The 27,917-nt window shown below is 45.6% G+C and overlaps 1 protein-coding gene across 2 annotated transcripts in view; it reads right to left on the reverse strand.

Annotated features, from left to right (window-relative positions):
• Positions 1–27,917, reverse strand: part of PRKCZ (protein kinase C zeta) — a 239,807-nt gene that overhangs the window by 9,885 nt on the left and 202,005 nt on the right. For both annotated transcript variants that reach the window (XM_069078743.1, XM_069078744.1), the window contains 6 exons: positions 14,404–14,490; positions 13,113–13,248; positions 9,783–9,870; positions 8,422–8,541; positions 3,111–3,190; positions 1,888–1,977 (listed from right to left, as the gene is read on the reverse strand). In XM_069078743.1, the coding sequence (XP_068934844.1) occupies positions 1,888–1,977; positions 3,111–3,190; positions 8,422–8,541; positions 9,783–9,870; positions 13,113–13,248; positions 14,404–14,490 (601 nt within the window). The remainder of the gene's footprint in view (positions 1–1,887; positions 1,978–3,110; positions 3,191–8,421; positions 8,542–9,782; positions 9,871–13,112; positions 13,249–14,403; positions 14,491–27,917) is intronic.

Here is a 27,917-nt window from a genome sequence, read left to right on the forward strand (position 1 = left end):
ACACCACCATCACCATTTCCTGACCCCAATCCCCATGCTCTATTCACTGCACCAACCAGCTTTCTCCAGCAGAACAAAAGAACTGTATGCAGCCAGGTGGTCTGGTACATAAAACTCCATCACGTAGCATAACCCAAGAGAGAGTGAGAGGGCCCAGCTTTAAGAGTAAGAATAAGTCATCTATTCCAACACGGCTTTGTACTGCCAGGCCTTTAAGAATCCTGATTAGAGACTTAATCATTTACCAAGTGCACCTAGATGGAACACACAGATTTCCCTCCCTGTGATGCCCCATCCCCCCTCAAAGGAGGAGAACTGGGACCTTAAAAAAATAAATCAAGCCGTTCCAACTTCTCCAATGTCACTGAAAATTATACATATTCCATGATCCTTGGAAATAGCACGTCAGCTCCCATTACTGAAATTGTCCATCGAAGAGAATTATTTTAATAGGTACATGGATATAATCAGGTTTTCAGTAGCTACAAATTGGGATCCATTATCCCTGCTCTTTCAGAGTTTTCAGAAACAGACCAAGCCTGTCTCCATGAGACCCTCCTGGGGTGACCCTGTGAATTCTATTAAGGCAGACAGACAGTCTAGCTAGAGGAGCACAGAAAATGCCCAATTTCCTTCTGATCTGAGTTTTCTTTGGTTCCAATCTCCACTGGCTGCCTCAATTCTCCCCTTCCTGCTGCTGGTGTTGATGTAGGCGATGAAGCTAAAAGACCGAATTTTGAAAAGGAGTGACCACCCTCAGGATATTAGCAATGCCTTTTGTTTCCCCCTTAAAATCAAAGTGTAATTTAGAGGCAAAACGTCAGTAACTTGGCAAAATTTTCACATTTCACTGGACACAGACAATGAATGTGCCCTGTTCGGTTTCATTTTCTTGGTTCTCATGCATTTACAAGAGGCAGCAGGATTTAAAGGACTGCTAAGTCATATAATTATTTCAGCCAGGGGTTGTTTCTCTCTATTTCTTCAGAAAAGCTCCTCAATGAGTGACACAATGACATAAGCCAGAAAACGGTTCTGGATTCCTCCTCCAGAAGATTGGCCTGGGGGGTCATTTCTGCAGCCTCACAGGAGGCACACAGACCTGAGATCGATTTTTCAGTGTGCTCCAGACCTTGCCAAATTCATAATGCCCCCAGCAAAAACCCTGTGAAGCATCAACAGATGCCCCAACAGATGCCAGCTGCAATCCAGTGATGGCCAAGTAAGCAGGTTCCTCCTTAGAAAAGCATTCCAAACAAGCATTGTCCTCAGAGAGTATCAGAAAACCATAGCCAAGGTAGGGCAACCAGGGCTTTGGCACCGGGCACTGAGACACCAATCCTATTTAGGCTCTTTTAGCTGCTAAAACAATTAAGCATAGCATCTAGTTAGTAAGAATAACGGGTGAAAACGGAACCAACTGCATGTTTTGTTTTCCTTTGGCTTCTCTGGCAATAGCCTCTAAGGCTCCCTAGATCTCTGTCCACAGCTGGTGTCCTGGAATCTCTCCCCTGAACGTAATACGTCTCACAAAGTTGATGGGGGTGGACGCGGATACATTTAATGCTTCTTGCCTCATACAACGTAATTCCTAGCTATGGTTCTATACAGTGCTACAAAATGAAGACTCCTCCTCATCCCTCCCTTTTTGTGGAGGTGGAATGCTAAAGGACCCACTCCAGCTTTCACTTTGCTTTTTTGTGGCTATCAGAGCACCGTTAGCAGAAGAAAAGAGGTTCACCAAGACACACAGGAGGCACTTACAAACACACCCAGACACACATACACACATAGTTGGCTTTGTCCTACATAAATCCATTCTTGGACAGTAAGAACCCACACTTGCATGCGTCACACCGGGGAGTTCAAGGCGTTTGGGGTGTTTACCAGATCCCAGTCTATGCTGCGGAAGAATGTATGAGATTTGATATCTGAAAATCCTGTTTGTGGCTGGCAACCAAGCCTCTCTTTGGGATCCTAGAAGTCAAAATTGAAAAAGGGGAAAATCAAGTCAACACGTGCTCTTGTAAGTTACTGAAGAGCCCTTCCTCCCTCCCTGAGTTCAAGGAGCTGATGGTCCCCACTGAAACCCAGGAACTCAACAAAAACTCAACCTCCCCTCACCTGTTCACCTCCACACTCCACTAAGATCACACTGCCAGGCACATAGTAGGTGACATATAAACCCTCTCATTCCCTCTCTCTATCTCATTCCTCCATCCTATTTTTTTCTATACTCAAGGCCAAGGAAAGAATAAAAAAACATCATCACTAAAAATGGTTCCTTTCCTCAAGTCAGAATCAGCCTTCCAAGCTCAGAGAAATAAGTCTCTTCTCCATATTTAAATTGGATCTTGGTTTTGCTGGAGGCCCAGTTTTCCCTGGGAGGGGGGCAGGGGTGTTGTTAGCATGCAACTCAATCCAGCCAAAGTAACTGATTATCAGCAAAACACGTGTTCAGATAAGTACATACAAAATAATGTCTGGGGGTCTGGAACAATCCAGCCAACATGGCAATTGACTATGATTCCAGGGGGCACTAGGGATAGACTGGAAAGACAGATAAAATGCAAAACAGGCCCTATATTCTAGGGGCTTACTCTTTTTCAGGGGGAGGAGGAGAGAAGGGGAGAATATAAGCTGTACACAAATGCAGCATCATTTATGGAGAACACGAGCACTGGGGACAGGCTTGCTGTAGGAGGTGGCCCAGGAACAAAGTGTTGAAGGATTCCTAAGACATGGGGCTGAGAAACAGAATGCCAATTTCAAGGACTGGCTAATATACCAATTTGGATGGTAAACGGACTGCTCAGATGGAAATAATGTCCAATAAGCCTGGAAGGGCAGCTTGGAGCTGGGGTTTGGAAGGCCTGGAATGTCTGTCCCACAGGCAATAACAGTAATTCATTAAAACATTGTTCTAAAAAAAATTTCATTTTAATTTTCTCCAATATTCCAGGGAGTAAGTGGATAGGGGACATGGATTTGCTTGAGGACCCTCATGTTTTCTGTGTTATAGTTTTTCCCTACTGTTAAATTGCCAAGAGGAAAACACCAGGTTAACCCCCACCTCACCCCCTTGTGGCAAAAGAACTGGGAACACTTACCTTATTTAAAAATCCTTTTAAGACATGGGAGGCTTTGACAGAGAGAAATCTGGGGATTCGAATAGGCTTCTCAAGGATAACTAGAGGAAATGGGAAAAAAGGTCTTGAGAAATGTTGCCCCACTTTTCCATTTTACAAGAACATTCACAAACAAGCCAAAAAGTAAAATTTTAGGCCTGCCTTATGACTGTCTGGCCTGTGCATGCTTATTCAATTGTACGTGGAGACATGAAAAAAGGCTAACTGAATTTGACAAACATCTAAGACTCCGTATGCACCAGGGGGGTCCATGACTACAGATGCCGTGGCTCAGGGTCTACCGCAGGAGGTAGACCAGTCCTCAGTAAATTCCAAAGCAAGAATTCTAGGATTGCAAAGGACTGAAAGCAAAGGGACCGGGGACGGGCTAAACAAACTGAAGTCTATGAATGGAGCAGGACTGTACACTCTAAGAAAGCAGAGGAAGAATTTAGAGAAGCACAGGAAGACTTATATGACCTGATGCAGAGGAAGCAAGCAGAGCCAGGAAAGTAATATACGATGACTAAAACCACATAAATGAAGTGAAATTGGAGAAAAAAACGAACAAAACTTGAAACAATGCTAATGATAAAGCCCAAGAAGAAGACGTGAGAAAACACCCACCCCTGCCTTCACTGGAGAAATGGAGGACTTTGGCTGTCAAGTACTCACGGGATGGTCAGGAATGGCTGATGTGTTTGGCTTTCTGGAGTTGTCTTTACAAAAAAATTTAATGAATAATACCAACTCCAAAGAGTATCTATTGAGTGTAAGGCACCGTTCTAAGGGCCAGGAGTCTAAAGAGAAACACAGTGCCTGCCCTCAAGAATCTTCCATTCTGGGGCGGCCAGGTGGCTCAGCGAGTAAGAGCACCTGCTCCAGTGTCGGGATGACCTGGATCAAATCCGGCCTCTGATACTCAGCACCACACCCAGAAATAACTGGCCGTGTAACCTTGAGCAAGTTACTTAACCCCGATTGCTTTAAAAAAAAAAAAAAGAATCTTCCATTCCACTTTAATTAATTTCTGGCCCCTTTCCTAATGGGCTAACATTGTTAAGGTGCCTACTATGTGTCAAGCTGTGTTCTAGGTGCCAGAAATACAAAGATCAAGATAAACCAGGACAAGTATTCAAGAAACTTACCTCCTGGAACAGTGGCAAGAACACTGATTGTAGAGTTAAAGGACCTATGTTCAAATTCTCTCTCTGATAGTTATAGCTCTGGGAAAGCCCCTGAACCCCCCACAGCCTCAGAATTCCCATCTGCCAATGACAGAGGTTGGACTAGATGGTCCCTGCTATTCCCTCCAGTTCAAGGGCTAGCACCATCCTCCTGGGGGTGAGGGTGCCCGAGGAGGGGCAAAACATGTATGCATGTAAGTACATATGAAATAATTTCTCGAACTAGGAACTGGAATGGCCAGGAAACGTCTTGTGCTGGAAGGTGAAACCAAGCTCTGGAGGGAAGGAGAGGGAATCCCAGGTGTGGGGGACAGCCTAGGAAAAAGGAGGAGATTGAACAGGAAATATTCTTTACAGAGAAGAGTGAAACAGGAGAGTCTGATGAGGATGATGAGGATGATGAGGCCAGGGAAGGTTCTAACATGGAAAAAGCTACTTTCTTCCCAGGAGGGCAGCCACTGCTGCATGCTCACCCAAACCTATTCCAAAGGGCAGCTAGGTGGCATAGCATATAAAGCACTGGGCCTCCTCTTCCTGAGTTCAAATCCAGCCTCAGACACTTCCTAGCTATGTGACCCTGGGCAAGTCATTTCACCCTGTTTGCCTCAGTTTCCTCAACTGTAAAAATGAGCTAGAGAAGGAAATGGCAGACCACTCCAGTATCTTTGCTAAGAAAGCCCCAAATGGGGTCAGAGAGTGGGCCAGGACTGAAACCATAAAATCAGAAAGCTATATTCCAACAACCCTGGGAGGGAGGTGCTATTATCGCACAGAGGAAGAGGCAAGGCCCCGAGAGGGGAAGGGTTTGTTCGGGTCACACAGGCTGTAGGCAGAAATCATTACAAAATGAGAACCTTTTATAAAATTAAAACCATCCTCCAGTAAACTTCAATGTGATGTTTATAGAGGCAGTGGGTGTTTCAAGGAACAGAGCACTGGATTTGGAGCCGGGTGTGCATCCTGCCTCAGACATTTACTGGCTGTGTTACCCTGGGCAAGTCACTGAAGCTCTTTCTGCCTCTTTCCTCATCTATAAAATGAGTGTGATGATAACAGCAGCTCCCTCCCAGGGCTACGGGCAGAATCAAACGAGGTAATATTTATAAAGTAACAAATGTATGAATATATATAACTATAGCTACAGACCTGAGAGTGTCTCTCTCAGTGCTAGTCATTCTCATTAATATCGTCATTACCCATTGGAATATAGTTTTCTAATTTTGTTCCTCCCAGTGGAAGGTGACATTCCACCTGTGTGTCTGCCAAGGCCAGAAGCGCGACTTCAAAAATGTGCTGGGGGCACTGCCAGAGCAAACTGGGGACACCGGGTCACTGGTCCGAGATGGAAGGGTCCTCAGAGGACATCTCATGCACTCCCTCATTTGACAGATGAGGAAACTGAGGCACACAGGGATGAAAAAGACCTGGCTGGGGTCGCCCAGATGACCAAGAGCAGAGGGAAGCTTTTACCCTGAATCTCATGACCTTTCCCTGTATTCACTGCAAGAAATTTGTTTGGAAAAGCAGAGCAGCCTGTTAGGTTGGTCACAAAATAGGTTAGAGGCTATTCGGAGCTCAGGACCCTGGTGACGATGCTGGCACTGGGGCTGGACTAGTTCAAGTACCAATGGGCATTTGAGAAACAATGAGGCACACAGGACCAAGAGGAAGGGAGGCCCGGGTTCAAATCCTGCCTCTCACAGCAACTCTGCTTGCACCCATGAAGAAGCCACAGCACATTCTGGCCCTCAGTTTTCTCATCCCTCAAAAGGGGATAATAATACCCAGAGGACCTACCTTACAGGCTGGCTATGAGGCTGAAACGAACTCTCTGCACGTTTTACATCACTATAGAGACGGCAGCTGTTATTAGGGAAATCCCAGTGAGGAAACTCCCTCCCCCAACCTGTATCAGCCCCTGCTCAGCAAAAGAAAGACTTGCACGGTCACGTGAGGCAGTGACAGCTGTGAAGTATCTAGACCTGGGTCACATGGCCAGCAGGAAGACCTCACCCACTAAAGCCAGCTTCTATGCCTTTGGAATGTACGCTTCTGGAGGGTAAGACCTTACTGTTATCACTAACACTCATTCATTCACTCTTAGCTCCTTCAGGGCAGGGGCCGGTATCATTCATTCATCCATTTATAATTCATTCACATCCTTATCATCTTGAGGCAGGGGTTATTATTATTATTATCATCATTCATTCTCACTCATTCATTCCTTTATTATTACCCTAGTCTTGAGGACAGGGGCTATTTGGTATCATTCATTCCTTTCTTTTTTATTAGCTTCTGGAAGGCAGGGGTTGCCTTTATTATTAATAAATCATCAGCAATAATAATAACAAAAGCTAGCATTTATGTACTGTTTGGACCCCATAACAGCCCCACCACCACCACCACCAGGAAGTGGCTGCTGGTGTTATTTCTATTTTATAGATGAGGAACCCAAGGCACAGCCTTGGTCATACAGTGAGTATTTATATTTAGTAGGATTTGAACTCAGATCTTCCTGACTCTATCTATGGCACCACCAAGCTGCCTGCAGAGCCATGAAAGAAGCCTAAGAAACACCAGCTGACTGACTGACTTATACCAATGTAGGCTAGCACCTGCTTGACATCTTATAGTCTTGGCTGGAGCACAGAGGGGAAGTGACTTATGTAAGGGCCAGTGACAGGACTCACACCTGGATCTCACAGCATTCCATATGATGAATTCTACTTCCTATAATCAATAATAATGATAATTATTATCACTGTTCAGGGGCACCATGCTTATAGTACTCTGGAAAATTAATGTGCAAGGGATTTTTCTAGTCTAGTTTTCAGAGAGGGGTTTAAAATACAGAAGACTTCATGGGTTTCAAGGTATACCGTCAATATATACCTTCAAGTCGAAGGCAGACCCTCTGATTATAACATGCATCACTTTCCTAGCACACTGGAAGATGGCCACATCTACAAGGCTTTCCTCGGTTTAACAGGTAAGTGGCAAAGTGAGTAGCCTTGGATAGAGGAAGACAGACCTGTGTTAGATTTTCTGCCTCAGATGCCTACTATCTGTGACTCTGGGCAAGTCACTTAACTTCTGCCTGCATCGGTTTCTTTATCTGTGAAATGGGGATAATAACAGCACCTACCTCCCAGATGTTATGAAGACAAAATGAAATAACATTTGTAAAGTACTTTGCAGACCATTAAGTGACGTGTAAATATTAGCTGTTATTTTAGCCTCTGGAATAGCAATCAGGTCACACATTTTTTAAAGTGCCCACCATATGCCAGGCACTGACTGGGTCCACCAAGAAATGCAAAAGAGAGTCCCTGTCCTCAAAGAGTTCACAGTCCAACAAAGGAGACATGCAAACAAGTAGGCCTGATCAAGGCACAGACGGGATAAATGGGGAATAATCGCCAGAGGGAGGGCATCGCAATGGAGAGGGGCAAGAGAAGGCCTCCTGTCAAAGTGGGATTTCAGTTGGGACATGAAGGAAGCCAGGGAAGCAGAGATGGGGAGGGGGAACATGCCAGGCATGGGGCACAGCCAGGGGAAATGCCCGGAGTCAGGAGATGAAGAATAGTGAGGAGGCCAGAGTCACTGGATTGCCCAGGGAGTGGTGGGCTGGGGTTAGGGAGAATGACGGAAAGCATAAGGAGTCAGGAAGGGCAAGGGGACCGGTGAGAACGGGCTCTGCATGCCATTGAGAGGATTTTATATTTGATCCTGGAAGTAATACGGAGGTAACGGAGTTTATTGAGCTAGGGTATGATGTGATCAGAACCTCACTTGGAGGCTGAATTGAGAATAGAAGGGAGAGGGGAGAGACCTGAGGCAGGCAGGACCGCCCTCCCCACCCCACACACACCCAGCAGCTATTGCCATAGTACAAGAATGAGGTGATGAGGGCCTGAACTGATGTGGGAGAAGTGTCAGAGGACAGAAGGGAGCACATTCAAGAGATGTTGTGAAGATAAAATGGACAGGAATTAGCAAAAGACTGAATATAGAGGCTAAGTATCTGAAACTCTCTTCCTAAGCTTGAATACCCTTCCTGGGGCACCATGCTTCCCACCCTTAGAGCCTGGCGTGCACGTACGTACCTTGGAAGAGGTAATCTTCAGTGTTCATGTCCGGATTGTCTGTGATTATATCAAATGGCGATCTTCCCGCCATCATCTCAAACATCAGGACACCAAGGGCCCACCAGTCCACACTGAACCCTGGGGACAGTGCAAGAACCAATCAACCAGCATGAATGAAGTGCCTGCTATGAGGGGGACACTGCACCACATGAAAGTGATACACAGACAAAAAATTACATAAAGCTAATGTTCTCTTGGGCGCGGGGGCAGGTCAGGCATCATGAAATCAAGCTACAAGAATTTAAGCACATATTATGTACCAAGCACTCCACCACTCCTGGGAAAATGCTGACAGGCAATTTGGGAATTCTATCTCCCACCCCTGGGCCTTTGCCCTTCCCCTTCTCCAGGCCTAGAATTTTCTCCCTCTACACCTACGCCTTACAGAATCCCAAGCTCCCTTTAAAGCACAGCTTGGGTGCTATCTCCTACAGTAAGCTGCTGTTGGATCTGCATCCTCCTCTTTCCCCCAGTTAGTACGGGTTTCTCCATTTTGACATGCTGCCTTTCCACTGTGAATATGATATATTCCACAATGCTCCACTCCTCCATAGACTGTAAGCTTGGCAAGGACTTGATGGCAGGGACTCTCTTAGCTGCCCAATGCTCAGTCCACTTAGTGCCTGACACATAGTAGATGGTTGAGAAGCATTTGCTGAAATGTTGACTTGTGCCTTAAAGAGAGAGTAGGATTCAGAGGTGAGGGGGACAGGGAATGTAGATGAGGGATGGCCTTTCCCAGAGAAGCACTCTCCAGGGCACATAGAAGACTTCTGGTCAGGAAGGAACAAGGGAATAAAGATTGCAGCCTCAATGCCTAGACCAGATACCCTTCAAGACTGCCCAGTCCCCTTGGCTCTGTTGTTTTCTGTTCAGCGAGCCATCTTTCCAGGATGAATTCATTCCCCCAGGCTATTTATGACCAAAAAATAGGTGTTCATGAGAGAGATGGGCTGGATATTTCATGTGCTAGTTACTGGGGAAGAAAGAGCCTAAGAAGCACTATGGGGTTTTCGACAGAGAACAAGACCCGGAGTTAGGAAGACTTGAGTTACTGTTTGTAGCTCTCCCCAGAGTACCCTGACTTAATAACACAGAGACCTAAAAGCCCTATAGCCAGAGAGGTCAGCCCCGAGGCAGTCACTTGCTGAGAAGGGTATAGAAGGGAATTCTTATTTATGGAAGGGTTACACCTTATGGCCTCTTCATGGATGGAAGAGGTCCCTTCCAGCCCTGACAGCCCAGGATTGAGATGCCTCAATGAGCAGGATCCAGTAAGACTAGAAGAAAAATCTGAGGACATTCCAGCATCAACCTACCGTATTCTTCTCCCCTTAGGATTTCTGGGGCGATGTAATTTGGTGTCCCACAGAAAGTGCTTGTTGTGTCCCCCGGACCCAATCCTTCCTGTGGGGACAAATCATTCTGGGTGTCAGTGAACAAAACCTCGATGGATGAAGATGTCCTCCCCACCCTTCACGCCGACACAGACACAGACTCAGACACAGACACAGACACAGACTCACATGCACACACACTGGAATCCCGTGACTGCTAAAATCAGGATTTGGAAAATGTAACCTCACCATTTAGCTAGTACCAAATAAACTGCCGGCTGATTATCACCAGGGTGCTTCACTAATGCTAGATACCAAAAAGTCATTTAAAATACTTGGTTATTCTGCCTTAAGATTAGAAAGTAAATGTAAATGGTAGATGGAATGATATGTTAGACAAACTCTGCAGAGAAGTTTGACATCACTGAGACTTGATCAGGGGGAACACATCTGGACTGGAATGTGGATATACCTTATTTAAAAAAAACACAGGTAAGATAAAAATGTGCATAGAGAAAGTCTAATTCTTCACTTGGGTTGTGACAAAATCTAGGAACCAGAGAGAGAAAACATAGTGGAGAAAGAGCATTTGGGTTGAGATCAATAGAAGAAGAAAAACCAGAAGTGATTTAACCCAGACAGAAAGAAGCTATGAGGTGTTCAAGAAACAGCGATATTTCTGAAAAGAGGCATCACATAATTGGGGGGGGGGGGGAACGGGACTTCATTTTTCAAGAGTTGGAATGTTTTCTGTCTCTCTGTTGAAGAAGAATAAACAGCTACTTCTTAACTTGTATTAGAGCTATTTTCCTTCTTCAAAAGGTGGAAGAAGCAACAAGGGGATTCTTTCGATCCAGGGTCACTAATCCAAGCTCAGAGGCAATAGTGGTTGGAGTGGAATCGCTGAGAAGCACAGCATGGCCTCCTCCTTGCTCAAGTCTGTGGAAGAGCCAAGACGGTTTACTCTGACATGCAATGTGAAGAAAATTACAAAGGGTGTAAAGGAAGAAGAACGAGTTGAGGCTGGTCAGGGAAACAAGGACCAATTAAAAAAAAGGTTTTCAGGACATTCTGAAAAGCTCTACTGGTGGAAAAGGGGGAAGGTCAAAGAAGAGATAGGTCTGCTGCTTGGGGTGGATGGAATAGTGACAAGTGACAACAGAAAGGCAGGTGGCTAAGTTGCTCAAGCCTTATTTTGCTCCTGTTTTCTCTGCCAATGACCTTTACACTGGAAAGGTCAGAACAAAAGTGACTAACAGGGAACTGATACCCAGGATAGGTGAAGAGATAGTCGGAGAGGCCCTCACTGTCCTTGGTCAATTTTATTCACCCAGACCAGATCTTCCGGTGCTGAAAGAGCAGACAGCTGTGAGGGCTGAGCCACTGCTGGTGATTATGTTTAGATCATGGAAAAAACAAGAAGGAGCACAATATGGGCAAAAGGTGAATGTCCTGATAAAAAAGAGAAAGGAGAGGAGAAAGCCAACACAGCTTGTAATCAACCTGGGCAACTTAACATGATTCCTGGGGAAATTCTAGCATGGATGATTTTTTTTTTGCTTTTTGGAGGGCAATTGAGGTTAAATGACTTGCCCAAGATCACACAGCTAGTAAGTGTTATGTGTCTGAGGCCGAATTTGAACTCAGGTTCTCCTGATTCCAGGGCTGGTGATCTATTCACTGTGCCACCTAGCCACCCCAGCATGGATCTTTTTTTTTTTTTTTTTTTGCTTTTTGGAGGGGAGAGGGTAGGGCAATTGGAGTTAAGTGACTTGCCCAAGGTCACATGGCTAGTTTGTGTGTGTGTGTGTCAAGTGTCTGAGGCCAGATCTGAATCCAGGTCCTCCTGACTCCAGAGCCAGTGCTTTATTCACTGAGCCACCTAGCCACCCCTGAGCATGGACCATTTTTTAAAAATTGCTGGTGAACACCTAGAAAGGGAAGCAGTAATTATAAAAAGTCAGTCTGACATCATCAAGAATGGGTCATGCCAATCTAACCACACAGTTCTTGGTTGGGCAGGATTATTAGTAGATAGGGGAATGCTGTGGATACAGCAACAGTTTTGATAAAATTGCTTCTACTACTCTTTTGGAAAAGATGGAATGATAGAAGCTAAACAATCACACAGATGTTCAGAAGTAGTTGAATGATGGGATTAAAAGTAGTCAGTTTTGAGGTCATTGTGGCAAGAGGTCTCCAGTGGAGTGCCCCAGGTGTCGTTGGTGCTGTTTTATATTCTTACCAAAGACTCAGACAAAGGCAGGAATGGCATGCATCATCAAATTATGTTAACTGACATGAAACCAAGAGGGACAGCTAATACACTAGATGACAGGCAGGATCTACAAAGGTCACAACAGGTCAGAACATAGTAAGATGAAATTTAATAGAGAAAAATTCAAGTTGCTCACTTGGGTTCAAGAAAGTGACTTGACAAGAACATGGCGGAGGAATGGTAGACATTTCTAGTCATCTTACAGCTTACTTGCTCCCCATGCTTTCTACCAGTAACACTGGCCATCTGCCTGTTCCTGACACAAGACAATCTCCTGACTCTGGGCATTTTCACTCTCCCTCCTTATCTCTCTTACTTCCTTCAAGTCCCAGCTAAAACCCCACCTTTTACAAGAAGTCTCTCCCCTTCCCACTTCATTCTAGTGCCTTCCCTCTGCTGAATTTATACTGCACACAGTTGTTTGTATACTGTTTTCTCCAACAGATTGTGAATTCCATGAGGGGAGGGACTGTTTGTTGCCTTTCTTTGTATACTCAACACTTAGCACAGCTCCTGGAAGAGAAGAAGTCCTTTAAAAATATCTCTTAATTGATTGGTGTGGATGGTAAAGGGTTAACCCAATGTGGAATGGGCTGCCTTGGGAGGTGGTAGGTTGTCCCCTCCCTTAAGGACTTCAAGCAGTAGTTGGATGACAAGGAGGCTATATCTGGTCCTTCAAGGATAAAGTTCTCATCACAAGAGAGAGAAGCAGACCCAGGCAGAGGCAAACCAGCATGCGCAGGAGTGGAAACCTTGGCAAATGCACACACATGAAGGCTGACTGGCGGACAAACAGATACGCACAAATCTACTCCCACACAGACAGATGAACCCAGAGGCAGCAAACAGACACACAGGAGGAAGCCTGCCTAGGTAAACAGAAGCATGGATGTAAATGCACGCAGTGAAATGCAGAAGCGGGCACCACGGGGCACACAGAGGTGCCCACAGCCTGCTGCCCACAATCAGACTTTGCCCCAGAGGCACACGGCAGACCCAGCCAGGCAGAAATCCAGACGCACAAGTCCACTTACCTTGCACATGCCATAATCTGTTAATTTGATGTGACCTTCAGCATCTAAGAGGACATTATCTAGTTTTAAGTCTCTGTAGATAATTCCCCGTTCGTGGAGGAAGTTTAGAGCAATACATATTTCAGCAGCATAAAACCTTGGAGGGGGAAAAAACAAACAAACCCCAAAAGCTATCAAAGTCCCGTTGCTCCTTGAGATGATAAGCCACAATTCAATTCAATGGGAGAGATTCCTGACTTCTAAAACTAGAGAGCCAACTAAGAGTGAGCTGGGGGCAGGAGAGGAGGCTCAGATGTCATTTCTCTCACAGTATAGAGGAATTTTTAAAAAGTTTTCTCAAAATAACCAGGTGAGATTGATGGTTTTCCCCTTGCAATGAGTCCAGCCCTTGCTAATCCATTCTTCTTGGCATCAGAAATTCAAAGATGACCTGCCAGATTCAGGTCACTAACCCACATTACAGTTTGAACCTGCCGAAGGTCCTTCTCAGTGGCAAAGTTAAGTCAAGATGAATGATGTGCCAGAGACATCACTCAGCCTCTCCAGGGAGCTCGGCGGCCAAGGAGATGACCCCTAAGCTCTTTCCAACAGAAATCCAGCCCAGCTTGGGAAATGGTGCTGGGCTCTGGACACAAAATGCACTCCAAGAATATTTGTTAAACAGAACTAATGACTTGTACGAATGATAGAGCTGGGGACAATCCAACATAACCTTCTCATTTTATAGAGAAAGAAAATGAGGTCAAGAGAGGAAAGCACTTGCCCAAGGTGATGCAGACAGTATATAGCAAAGCAGGGATTTAAAGTCAGCTCCTCAGACTGCAAACTGAGCAGGTTTCTTCCTACCCTCACTTAACTGTGAACTACTTCTCACAGAGGCAGCCTAGGATTGGTAGAGGGAATTAATTGTTTTGATGGGACTAATGGCACCTAGCTCCCAGGGCTATTGTGAGAATAAGAGATGATATTTGTAAAATGCCTGGAGAACCAACTTTAAAGAGATAGGCAGTGGGGCAGCTAGGTGGTGCAGTGAATAGAGCACCAGCCTTGGAGTCAGGAGGACACGAGTTCAAATTCGGCCTCAGCTACTTACCACTAACTAACAAGTCACTTAACCCCAATTGCCCTGCCCTCCCCCCTCCAAAAAGGAAAAAAAAAAAACAACAACGAAAAAAAGAGCTAGGTAGAGAGACAAGGCATTTATTAAACACAATTCTCCATTAGCATTCTATCCAAAGAGCATCTGGTTTTCCAATTGTCACCAATGACAACGCCAGGAAAGGCAACATACCTGGCATGCTCCTCCGGAAGCTTTCTTTGCCTTTGCATATGAAACATGAGATCCCCTCCATTCACATACTCGATGACAAGGAATAGCCTGAAAGAGAGAAGATCTCATGAGCAGCAGGCAGCCAGCTCCCCCAGGGAAGAAGGAACTCAGATGTTTCCGGCAGGATTCAATCTGCAGCAGCTTAGATCTGATGGAGAAACCATATTGCAGGGGAGGGGAAAAACCCACAAAGAAAAAGAATTTAGCTGAGTTTCATAAGCCACCTTGTACAGACAAGGGGAAGTGAACCATCAAGGAACAAGACTCTTTTCAAAAAATCTTAAACCAAACCAAAACATAGATAGTTGAATGGGCACCATTTTGTTTGAAGCAATTACCTAAATGACCCCCTGCTTATTCTTTCAAGGAGACTATTTGTTCCAAATATTTTGTAAATATGGGATTTTTTTTTCATTTGTCTCCACATTCTTTAGGTCTATTTGCATTTTCCAAGCAGATATCCATTTTCCATTTCTTTACACAAGCTACCACCAATGTCTATTATGCCTTCCCTCCTCACATCTGTTTCTCAGAATCATAAGCATCCTTTGAGGCCCAAATAGGATACCTCTTTGTAGGGGAAGCCTTTCCTGATCCCCTTGAATATTGGTTGTTTCACCCTCTTCAAAGTGGCTTTGTATTTCTCTTTGTACATGTTGCTTGCCCTTGGTAGAATACAAGCTCCCTGAGGGCAGGAACCATTACCTATTTTGCTTTTGTAGCCTCTGCAAGAAGGTGGATGCTAAATAAATCCTTGCCTGGTTGAATGAAATAGAATGATCCCATTCCAAGGAAGGCTGTGACTTGAGCTCATAATCTTGGGGGTCTTCATTCACCATGTGTATTCTGTAGGAAGGAGGTGGGGTTGCAGAAGCATGCATTCCTCCCAGGTACCAAGAGCTTATGCCTTTAGTTCAAGGGCTTTTGGGTCTCCATGGGGTCTCCTATCAAGCTAGGTCTGCACTCAAATATTCTCAGTGGAAAAACTGGGGAACACTCAATGAGGACATCCTAGAAATCAGAAGATAGAAATCTCTGCCCCTTGAATGTGGATTTAATTTGCTGAAACAGTTCACGTCATTCAACGTCAGGGCTGGGGAACAAGGTTTTTGAATGTACAACAAGGTCCAAGAGGAGCTCACCCACTCACTCCAACAGGGATTCCCAAAGCTGGGAGGTCCCAGGGAACTCTGAGCCCCTGCAGCATCCCAGTGCTTCCCCCAGAGAGTTCCCATCCTACCAGAGGAATACGAACTGATCACAGATAACAACAGTAACTAACATTTATACAGCCTACTATGTGCCAGGCTCTCTACAAATATTATCTCATTTGATCCTCACCACAACCCTGGGATGCAGGCGCTTTTATTATCGCCATTTTATAGACAAGGAACTGAGGCGAAGGGGAGTTACGTGACGTTCCCAGGAAGTGTCTGAGGCTGGATTTGAACTCAGGAAGACGAGCCTTCCTGACTCCAGGCCCGGTGCTCTGTGCTCTGTGCACCCAGCCATCCCTAATACAGCAACATAAACGCGCACAGTTCAGCAGCAGAGCCACTCCCCAACGCCACTTAAAGGGATTAATGAAAGAAGGAGCAGACTCCTTCCACCAGACCCTTAGACATTAGGCTTCTTGAGAACAGGAACTCTCTTTTGCACTTAGCCCAGTGCCTGAGCACTGAAGGCACCTATTAAATGCTTACTGACTAAGGAGCGATGGCAGGAAGTCCTCCCAACGCCTCCCTAAGACTCCAGGGTTTGGTTGAGGTTCTTCTCCCAAGGGAAAAGTATTTGAGATCTATAAAGAGTTGACATTTGGCCCTTGGCAGAGCCTCACTATCCCCAGGGGCAGGTTAACTTAACCCTGGCCTAAGACCAGCTACCAGTAGAGTCAAGACAACAAGGTGCCTGCTGTGGGCATAGGACCTATGCCAAGGTGGTGATACAAGACAAAAACAGTCCCTCCCGCCAAGGAGTTTAGAGAATACACAGATAAATAAATAAAACAAGACATTTGGGAAAGGAGACGGCCCTAATAGGCCAATTACTTCCCGATTGCTTTCAGAAACAGAGAACAGCATCCCCATAGGAAAGGGGATGGATGTAGAGTGGTCAAGGAAGATACGCAAAAAAGTCTGAGAAATCCCTCGATCTGAGAGCTATCAAGAACAGGAACAATATTCCTGAGAATTGGAAATGAAATGTGACCCAGCCAAACAGAATCGTCAGGTTATTGACAAAGCTAATTCAGCCCCACCAAGGTCAGGAAGGAAGAGTCCCTGGGAGGGGTAAAAGCAAGACTGATGGATGTGATGTTCTCCCCTCTCCTCATTGTAAAGGATGGTGACCTGCTTTGAACAGGCAGAAAACCTGGCAGATTCCCATGCCAGGGAAAGGAAGCTTAATCCATCATCAATTCCACCTCTCAGCTAGGAGAATGTGAGCTCTTTCTTTAGCAGAGAAAAGTGAGGTGAGAGAGGGATGGAGGGTTGTTTCCCCAACACAGAAGGGCAGGTTGTGGTCTAACTGTTCTTGGGGCCATCCTTATTACAAAGAGAAGAGTCAACAGTTTTCATAGCAGTAAGGCACATGAATTTCCACTGTAAGAGGCAGACTCCCTAAGTAAGCATATTTTTAAAATGGTTTTAGTTTAACAATTCAATACCAACAAACATGTGTGACGTGCCCAAAAATGTGCCAGGAGCTGTCCTCGGTGCTAGAGATACAAAGACACAAGTTAAAACACACCCCTGCCTCCCACACTACCAAGAATTACAAAATAATTCAAGACTGAGAGGGGGTCATGAAAGGTCATGAGAGGCAGCCCCCAAGGTGTGCTTTGAAGAAAGTTGGAGATTCTCTACCAGGTGGAGGAGATACAGAAGACCACCTTGCAAAGGCATGGAGGTAGAAGATCCAGGGAGAACAAGGTAACGAGCCGGTCCAGACTAAATCAGCTGGAAAGGCATTTGTCCAGCCCGAGAACAGAGATAATGCCTCTTGTCTTGGGAGGGTGTCACTGCCTAGTCATGCCGCTGGAAGACGGCTTCGGAATGGTGATGCTGCATAGACTTTCTCATGCTTATCCAGATACCCACAATACTTCAAGGAAGCACGATTTCTTCTGGGCGAGGATAACCTCCACACATGTAGCCTTCTGCCGTGGCCTCTTCTGGTGTGGCCAACTTGGTTTCAGAAGCCTGCCCACACACATCCTTGTTGGGTTTTTCGTGACTCAAAGCCTTTCCAACTTGGTCAGTCCTCCAAGAATTCTCCATCCATGGGCACAGACTTTGAGATCCACGATTACATTGGCATGACAAAGAGAAGAATACATAAGAATAAGACTGGAATGGAAGAGTTTGTGGTTTTTGGTCCACACCCATGATTTCATCAGTGTAAGAATTTCCCAGTGAGAGAATTCCTTCTATCAATGCAGATCAGCACCTGTCCTGAAACTTACAGTCTTGGAGAGTTGCCATGGAGAAGGTAAGTGACTTACCCAAGATCACATAGCTAGTAAGTGTCTGAAACCAGATTTGGACTCATATCTTCCTGATTCCAGCCCCGGAGCTCTATTCACTGTACCACCTAGCTGCCCCTAGCTCATTAGAGCTGGTCTGACTAAATTTCTTCCTATGCTTTTGAACTGAATTTTCACCATTTTAGGCAATGTAGATGTAAGGTGGGTGAGAACAGGCCATTTGATCTGTCACCATCTGGCAGGTGAATGAAGAATGAAATGATTGCATGCAGCTAATTGTCATTTAAAACTCATTCTCTCTAAGCTGGAAATTTTTAAAATTCTGACAATGACAAATTCACTTATAAATTTGAAATTGAAATGTACCCTTTTAATCTTTTTTTTTTAGCTTTATGAATGCTCTTTCCCCCCTGTACCACAGATTCCCAAAGACTCCCTTCCCCTTGTAACCAAGAAGCAGTTACGCATGCCCCATTCCACGCCTACAACCCACCACCACTCTCCCGAGATTATAGGATTCTGGACCTAGAGCCGGAAGGGAGGTTAGTGGCTATCTTGTCCAACCCCACCATTTTCAGTCACCAAAGACATAGACTTCCCTGCTTTTCTCCCAGGCACCCAGGCTCTTCTCTGGATCCCACATTCAGCCAAGCATCCATCCTCCCAGGAGAATGGAACCTTCCTAAGGGCAAGAACTGTTTGTCACCTAGGCTTATTCCACACTCATCCCCTTCCTCGCTGTATGAGCCAGCTTAACTGGACATCTGGCTGTTCCTCACGAGGCCCTCCATCTCTGCTCTCAGTGTTCTGCTGTACTGTGCTTGGCACTTGGACCAAGGGACTTCACTGATGTAGGGGAAATCCCAGAGTGAAAACTTCTTTGACCAATGGGAATCAGTGCCTGCTAAGTAACTCAGTCTTAGCAGGCCTACTGCGCTATTGAGAGGGAAAGTGAGCTGACCAGTAGACAAAGCTGCTGCTGAACTCAGCACATTGCTGCCCCTCCCTTTGCACACAGTAGGTCCTTAAAAGATGCTTGTTGGGCTGCCTTGGCGCAGCTAAGACACGCCCGTCGTTCCTTCCGATGAAACTCTTCTGTTGCTTTCCTTTTTCAAAGTCCCCACTCTGGTTCCTATCTTCACTGACAGTGTGTGTGTGTGTGAGTGTGTGTGTCTGTGTGGTGTGTGTGTGTCTGTGTGTGTGTGTGTGTTTTGTCCTTTGTTCTTGAAATGGATCATGACATCAACTGACTCAGAAGAATAGTATTCTCCAAAAAACAGAACAGGCAGTTAGGTGGTGTAGTGAATTGAGCACTGGGCCTGGAGTCAAGAAGACCTGAGTTCAAATCCAGCTTCAGACCCTGGCCAAGTCTCTTAACCCTTCTTGCCTCTGTTTCCTCATCTGTAAAATGAGCTGGAGAAGGAAATGGCAAACAACTTCAGTATCTGCCAAAAAAAAACCCCAAAACCAAATGGGGACACAGCTAAAAATACTCAACAACAAAAGTAGAGAAGGCTGACATGTAGGAAGTGTCCAAGCAGGGTTTGGCTGCCCCTTTGTTAGGGTAAGAAACAGAGAGGATTCCTGAACAAGGGAGAAGCTGGTTTCTCTAAGGTTATTGATGATCTCTCTTATTGCTAAGTTCAGGGGCCTTTTCTTCAATCCTCATCCTCCTTGCCCTCCCAAAGCGTGAACAATGTTGACCACCCTCTTTTTCAAGATACTCTCTGGGTTTCTGGAACCTGGCTCTCTTTCTGGTCCCCTCCTGACCACTCTGTCCCTTTCCTTTGTAGGATCAGCAGCTATGTCCTGCCCCATGACTAGGGATGTTCCCAAGGCCTCTGTCTCGGGCCCTTTGCTTGGTTCTTTCTCTCAGCACCCGTGATTAGCACAGTGTCCGGCCTATAGTAGATGCCTCATAATGTTTACTGAATGAATGGTTGACCTAAGGGCTCCCGCCCCTTCCCATCTTTTTGCAGATGATCTCCAAATTCATGTCCAGCCCTGGTCTTTTTCCTGATCTCCAGGCACCAACTGCCTGTTGATCACTTTCACCCCAATATCCCATTGACATGTCAAATTCAACATGTCCAGAACGAAACTTAGGATCTTTCTTCTCAAAACTTCCCCCTTGTCCGGGCTCCCCAATTCCCTGTCCAGGGCCCCACTATCTGACATGTCCCACATAAACCTCAGAGTTATCATCAATGTCTTACTCTCTTGTATCCCACATGTCTAATCAATCACTATCTTCTTAATTCAACCTCTCCAGTATCTCTGCCAAGAAAACCCGAATGGGGTCACGTAACAGGACACAGCTAAAAAATCTCAACAACAAAAGCAGATAAGACTAATGTGTAGGCTCCCGTGACCCAACATCTTACACTGGTCTTGTTCCCTTCATTGACAAGGCTAAGGACTAATACAATGACCTCTATACTCTCTGCTTCCAGACTATTGCTTTCTGATCCATCCCCCACCTAATTTCCAAGGGTTGGAAGGACCTCCAGGTCCCTCCGCCATGTTGGTACAGTAGAGGAAGCACTGGCTCTGCGGTCAGAGGACCTTTCAAGTAAGTAGAACACAACATACACTAAAGTACACGTCCTCCTCTGGCTCCAGAGACCTCAGTGGCTCCCTACTAACTGTAGCATAATGTGTCAACTTGTGCGACATTTAAAGCCTCCATCAAGCTCTCTCACACAGGTTCCATTCCCTGGACATGACCAATTATCTCTTACCTCCATGCCTTCACACAGCCTGCACCACACACCCAGAGTGCCCTCCTTCCTTACCTAGATCCTTTTAAGACTTAACTCAAGGGGTATTTAAGTGGTGCAGTGAATAGAGTCTCTGGAGTCAGGAGGACCTGAGTTCAAATCCAGTTTCAGACACTTAACACAAAATTAGCCATGTGACCCTGGGCAAAGTCACTTAAACCCAACTGCCCTGCCTTCTCCCCCTCCAAAAAAGAGAGACTTAACTCAAATGTGCTGTCCTACAAGAAGCCACCAGCTGTCAGCACTCTAGGCTCCCCCCTCCCCAATTACTTTGTCTATGTTTTCTCTGTGTACGTGTTGTTTCATCTCAGTTGAATGTAAGCTCCTTGAGACCAAGCACTTTTTCATCACTGTCTTGCTATCTTCAGCAACCAGCATGGTGCCTGGTTTATAGCGGGCACTTCCTGAATGTTTGTCAGATAGATGAAACTAAATTAAATTAAATCAGTGCTGTCAAACCCAAGTAGAAATGGGACTTACACCATACATGAGGATCCCCATATCCATACATTAGATTGTAAACTCCTTGAGGGCAGGAACTTTCTTTTGCCTCCATTTTGTATCACCAGATTTAGCACAGTACCTGGTACCTAGCGGAAACTCAAGAAATGCTGATGCTTGAAATATGAACTGAGAAAACCACACATTAATATTATCTACATTCTATTGTATTTTAATTAATTTTGTTGAATATGTCCCTCTTGCATTTTAATCTGGTCCCCACCGAACTAGGCAATGTCTCAGTGTAATATGTTTGATACCCCTGAACGAAATGACATCCAAGGTCCCTTTCATCCCTCGGAGTCAGAGGACCATCAATTAATTTGTGGCTCTTGTTTTTTCCTATTACATTCATTTCTGAATGCTCTCGCATCTTCCCTCCCCAAAAAAGAGAAACAGAAATCCTTGTAACAAAAAGAAAAAAAGCAGCTCAGAAACACTAACCAAGACACTGATCTTGTCTGTACACAACATCCTTCCCAATTCTGGTCTTTGATAGCTCCTCACTCTCCTAATCTAAACCATGTCTCCTCTTATTCCCTTAAATGTATTATGCTCTGACTTAGTAAAAGTCAAGGAGGGTTTCCTTATTGGGAGAAGAAGAGAATAAGCATTTATACCATGCCTACGATGTGCCTGGCAACAAACTAAGTGATTTTATAAATATCATCTCATTTCATCATATTTATTATTATTATTATCTCACTAATTATCTAGTAAACAGGTCGTACTGGTTCACTACATGTCAGGGCCCCATCCCCTTCATGAGGTCGATGTGTGATGGAGTCAGTCAGGTGGAAGGGACCACAGAGGTCCCTGACTGTATCATCTCTATTTCATACTGATTTGTATTGTAGTGACTTTATCTTTATACTGAATGTGCTTGTCTCCCCTGATGAATTGTAAATACACTGCCAGTATATGAATCAAAGGATGACAGTGAATAGCATGGACTCTAGAATTCTATCCCTCGGGCTTTGACCTGAACTGCAGTGAGGTTATAATGCTTTATTTATGGCATTGATCATTGACAGGTTCATGTCAAACACATAGGTGCTCCAAGTTCACTGTGGGACCCAAGCAGAAAAGTCAAGGAAGTCCTTGAGGACCAATCCAAAAAATGGCAAAGAATGCCCAAGCATAAGGCCAAATGCTTCATGGAAGTTCCTCTACATCCCTTCCCCTGGGTCACAATCCTACTCCTTAGCTTTACTCAAGTGACCCGCTCACAATCCCACAATCAGAGAATTTCAGGGCTGGATGGGGCCTCCAGTTTCCTCCGCCATGTTGGTATAGCAGAGGAAGCACTGGCTGTGGGGTCAGAGGGCCTTTCAAGTAAGCAGAACACTAGATTCTTAGGCTTGACTCTGGGAAAAACTAATGAACGATGAGAGCTCTCCAGTCTTCTTCCATCTTACTGCCCCCTTTGCTTATCCAGTGATTCTACCACCCTGGCCTTCCTGGCATTTCTAGCATGCAGCACTCCACCTCCATACCTTTGCATGGGCATGCCTAGAATGCCACCTTGGTGCCAGGCCCTATATCTCCCTCACCTTTATTTCCTGGCCTTCCCACCTTCCTCTGAAACTCAGTTCAAATCCCACCTTCTAAAGGAGGTCTTTCCTGGTCCTCCCCCATTGCTAGTGCCTTCCCCCTGAGATCACCACCCATTTACACTGTTTAGCTGATTGAATGTTATTTCCCCTAATAGATTGTAAGCTCCCTTCTTTGTATCTCCAGTACTTAGCATGATTCCAGGCATATAGTGAGCGCTTAATAAATGTTTTCTGACAAATGAATTGATTCTACTTTTGATGTTATAAAGCCTAGCAATGGGCAGGGGGACAGAGAGCTAGACCAGACAGCAGAGGTCTCCTCCAACTTTTAGTTGCTTGGCAAGTCACCAAATATTTTACTCACTAATTTATTTGGCAGGTGGCTGCTGCCACCATTAGGGACTCCTGAGCATAACTGACCACCTTGGCCCAACTGAGTCTGATGGCAATCAGTCCTGCTTTCAGAAGTCTTCCCTCTTCATTGGGCTGGTCTCCTGGGAGCATAGTTACCAGCACTAGCTGTCAGGAAGTTAGAATGCTGTCTTAGTTTCTGATTCACAAAAGGAAGGGGCAGATCTGCCCAGCTTAGACCTAGGGTTAAACACTGATGGGGAGTTCCAGGGCTGGCAGATGCCTAGGAGAAGCCCTGGCCTTTCCAAGGACCTGGCTGAGTGGCAGGAGGCCACAGACTCAGCAGGACTCCAAGAAATGTGACCTTTGGCTGAGTAGTCAAAAACATTGATTCTGAAGACCTGGGTCGCAGCATATAACTAATGCATATAATTAAAATTCATAGCTGCAACACTACAATTGGGCTTTGTTTCACGTTTCTGATACTGTTCTTCCTAAGAGGAGAGGGATCCTAGGGAACAAAGCAGGATGCTTCTGTTTACTCCTTTGTTCCCAGGGTTATTAACTGACAGGAGCCAGTGGGGGAGGAGGGGGGAGAAGAGGAGGAGATTGCAGGGGGTGCACACAACAGGCTGGTCAGAGTTATGACCCAGAGACCAGGGTGTACCTTCTCTGTCCATAAGTACAACATTTTTCCCATCTTCTCTTTTCTGGTCATGCAGCTGCCACCGAAATTCAGGACTTCATCAACTCACACTTGGACTATTGAAATGGCCGTATAATGGGTCTCCCTGGGGTCAATCCCTCTCCTCTTTCCAATTAATTCCCCAAAGTGATGCCAAAGGGATTTTCCTAGGCACAAGTCTAACCACATCACTCCTGAACTCAATGAAGCTCCCAACTGATTCTCAGATAAAATAAGAAAGCCCTGGCTTGGAATTTAAGGCCAATCTTAATCTGAAGTCCACCTGCTTTTCTATTTCCCATTACTCTCTAGTTCATGCACTCTACTTTCCAGCCAGTCCAGGCCACTAAGGCTCCCTGGAACTGGGCACGGCACCTCACACATTACATTAATTACCGCCAGCAAGCTCTGGCCACCTGACCACAACATATCATCTTGCTCACTCCTTCTGTTCTTGACATCCTAATTAAGGAACAGCAATGAAGTTAACCCTACCACTGTTATTAGGAAGGACATGTTACTCCATTCACCATCTTTGGCACATCCCAGACACAAAGTTCCCTCTATGGCAACCACTCCTCCTCTGCTGGAGGGTAAGCTCTGTGAGAGCAGGAACTGTCTTTCATTGGTCTTTGTATGGGAAAATGTGAGAGACCCAGAAATGCTCCATCCAGTCCAACATACTCACAAATATAATAATCCCTGGCCTGTTATACTAACCACCTAATAAATGCTTTTCATTCATTTATAACTGGAAAAAGATCCATTCTATAGCATCTGGACCAGCGGTCCTCCAGACACTGCCTGAAGCCATCCAATAAGGGGAAAACTCACCACCTTTAGAAGCTGCCCATCCAGCTTTGGAACAATCTCTCACTGCTGGGGAGTCTGCTCTGCCCAAGTGTACGTCCAAACAAGCAATAATCACCAGAGAATGGGAAGCATTAGCATTTAGGGGGATCAGGCAAGACCTCTTCTAGTAAGTGGGATTTTAAGCTGGGACACTGAAGGAAGCTTGGGAAGTCAACAAGAGCGTGATGGAGGTGCTTCCATTATTCCTACTTACAGAAGGGTAAACTGAGGCACAGAGAGGCTAAATGGCTCGTCCAGGGCCCCACACAGTAAGTGTCTGAGCTGGGATTCAAACTTCCTCACGTCACATCCAATGCCTGCTCCACTGTAACAAACTATAGCCCTACTGTCTATGACACATAACTTAACCCCTAATTACACTGTCTCGAGCTGTTGACTCATGTCAAATACATTCATATTTTTGATACCCAGGACTCAGCTCCGATGCCGCCTTCTGTGAGAGAGCTATGAGAGTCCCCAACCCCAGCATGCCCTCCCAGTGCCCCAGGTGCTAAGGCTTTACCCTCTACTGTCTAGACAGGGTGTCTCAAGCATTCATAGCTATTTGTTGTTGTCATGTCAGTCATGTCCAACTCTCCGCGACTCAGTTGTGACCCCATGTGGGGTTTTCTTGGCAGAGGCACTGGAGTGTTTGCCATTTCCTTCTCCAGCTCATTTTACAGATGAGGAAATTGAGGCAGACAGGGTGATGTGACTTGTCCAGGGTCACACAGCTAGTAAGTGTCTGAGGCTGGATCTGAATTCGGATCTTCCTCAGACCAGGTCTGGATCACCATCCACCATGCAATCTAGTTGCCCTTTAAGAGCTTAAAACTGCACAAAGACTTGGGGACCCCTTGGGTATCCTGCATGCACTGAGATGTGCACATGTTGTCTCCTCTAGGAGTATGTGAGGTCCAGGAGGGCACGGCCCTTATCTCCTGTTTCTTCTCTCTCTCTCCTTCCTCAGTATAAGTCTAATGACTGCTCAGGGCTTTGAGCCGTTGCCATTCTAAGCTGTCAGTGAGCCAACAGACAATATTCTTCATCTTCCTAAGCAAGGGCAGCACAAGCACTGGATTGGGTTTGGAGTCGGAAGTCCTGGGTTGGAATTTCACCCTCACCACTGACTACCTGTGTTACCTTGGGCAAGTCTCTGAGCCTCAGTTTCCTGTAAATTGAAGGGGCTAGACGTGATTTGGGAGTTGCCATCAGACTTGAGCCTATGATCCATTTCCCCAGTTCAGAATGACTTTCAGATCTCACAGGATTTTAGGCTTGGATTAAGAGTAACTGTTACAAGGGTGGCTAGGTGGCGCAGTGAATAGAGTACCGGCCCTGGAGTCAGGAGGACCTGAGTTCAAATGTGGCCTCAGACACTTAACACTTACTACTGTGTGACCTTGGGCAAGTCACTTAACCCCAACTGCCCCTCAAAAAAAAAGAATAACTATTACTATGAACACAAACAGGGCACTAGAAACGCCAACATCAAGGCTTTCAAAGCACTTTCCATATAGCATCTTATTTGACCCTTAGGTCAGGTAATTCAACTGGGAAAGAAACTGAGGCACACAGCAGCTACATGTGCCAGGTCACACAGGGAGTAAATGGCAAAGCCAGGATTTTAACCAGGGTCCTCAAATTCCAAAGCCAGGGCTCCTAACAATGAATTAGCCTTTTATAAATACTTCCCTTCCCTAAGAGTAATGATAGGCTTATTCACTAGGAAGGTCAGTGACATCATGTCTAAGAGACACCCCAGGGAAGAGAAATCACATATTATTAGGTGTCGGTCAACACCTGGAGGTAACAGGCATTTAGGGAGCTCCGCCCGGGGATCAGACCTCAATAGTGGCCATTCAATGCAGCTGAACTGTACACAGGAGTCAGGAGTGGTTAAATGGGGTGCGCACACGCACACACACGCACACACACACACACACACCAGAAAGTACAGTCGATATGTAGGAACAGACAAGAATGGAGAATGAAGACTAGGAACTGATCATGTCCATCCATCAACAACCCTCCAAAGTCAAACAGCTCACCACAGACTCCCTACACACCTGGGAGCTGAAGGAAGACCCCAAGGGAACACCAAATACATGTACTGAGTGGTTTTACAATCTGGAACAAACCACTCACAAAAGGATCCCTTAAACCAATCAGACAATTGTCAGAGAAGGATCAGGAGTCATCAGAGGACATTCACTGAATGGGGAACAATGCAAAAGAGTGCAGAGCTTGGAGTCCCAGGAGACGGGTGCAAATCCCAGCCCTGCCACCTGTTACCTCCGTGACCTGAACTCCTGACGGCCTCCTTTTTGTCATCTTCAAAGTGAAGGTGGTTAGCCTAGATGACCTTGAAGGTCACTTCAGCTCTACAGCTACTGCCCTGAGATATATTTCATTTATTTCCATTAGCAAAATGAGCAAGTTGACCTTCCCAGGTTCATTTTATTCTTCTCTAGCAAGAGACAAACAATGCATCCAGCCTTAGACACTTACTGGCTGTGTGACCCTGGGCAGGTCACCTAACCCTCTTTGCCTCAGTTTCCTCATCTGTCAAATGAGCTGGAGAAGGAAAAGGCAGAACCACTCCAGTATCTCTGCCAAGAAAAACTCAAATGAGTCATGAAGAGTCAGACAAGATGGAAACGACTGAACAAAATTACCTATCTTATTCTTAACTAGATAGAAAGCTCCCTGAGAGCAGGATCTGCCTCTTTCAGTTCTCTGGATCCCCAATGCCTAACACAGGGTCTGGCACCCAACAGATGGCTAATGAATACTAACTTGGGGGCCATAGAAAGCCAAACCCAACTTTCCTGGGTGGCTAGGTGGTGTTACAGTACACTGAGCGCTGGGCCTGGAGTCAGGAAGACCTGAGCTCAAATTTGGCTTCAGACTCCTCCTAGCCATGTGACCCTGGGCAAGTCATTTTACCTGTTTGCCTCAATGTCTTCCTCTGTAAAATGGGAGTAATGGAAAGTAAAGACAGCATTTACCTCCCAGGGTTGGAGCGAGGATAAAATGAGGACATAATTATAGCACATAGTAGGTGCTCTACAAATGTTAGCTATAATAATAGCAACAGCAATGATAATGATATAATTCAATAAATCAAAGACGACCGGCATCATCATTTTTCTCTTCTCTCTCTCTCTCTGTCTCTCTCTCTCTGTCTCTCTCTCTCTGTCTCTCTCTGTCTCTGTCTCTCGCTCTCTCTCTGTCTCTCTCTCTCTCTCTGTCTCTCTCTGTCT

The sequence above is a fragment of the Petaurus breviceps genome, unplaced genomic scaffold, assembly GCF_028583685.1.
Source record: "Petaurus breviceps papuanus isolate PSGF00001 unplaced genomic scaffold, PetGlider_PUasm1.0 91041, whole genome shotgun sequence".
Lineage (NCBI taxonomy): Eukaryota > Metazoa > Chordata > Mammalia > Diprotodontia > Petauridae > Petaurus > Petaurus breviceps.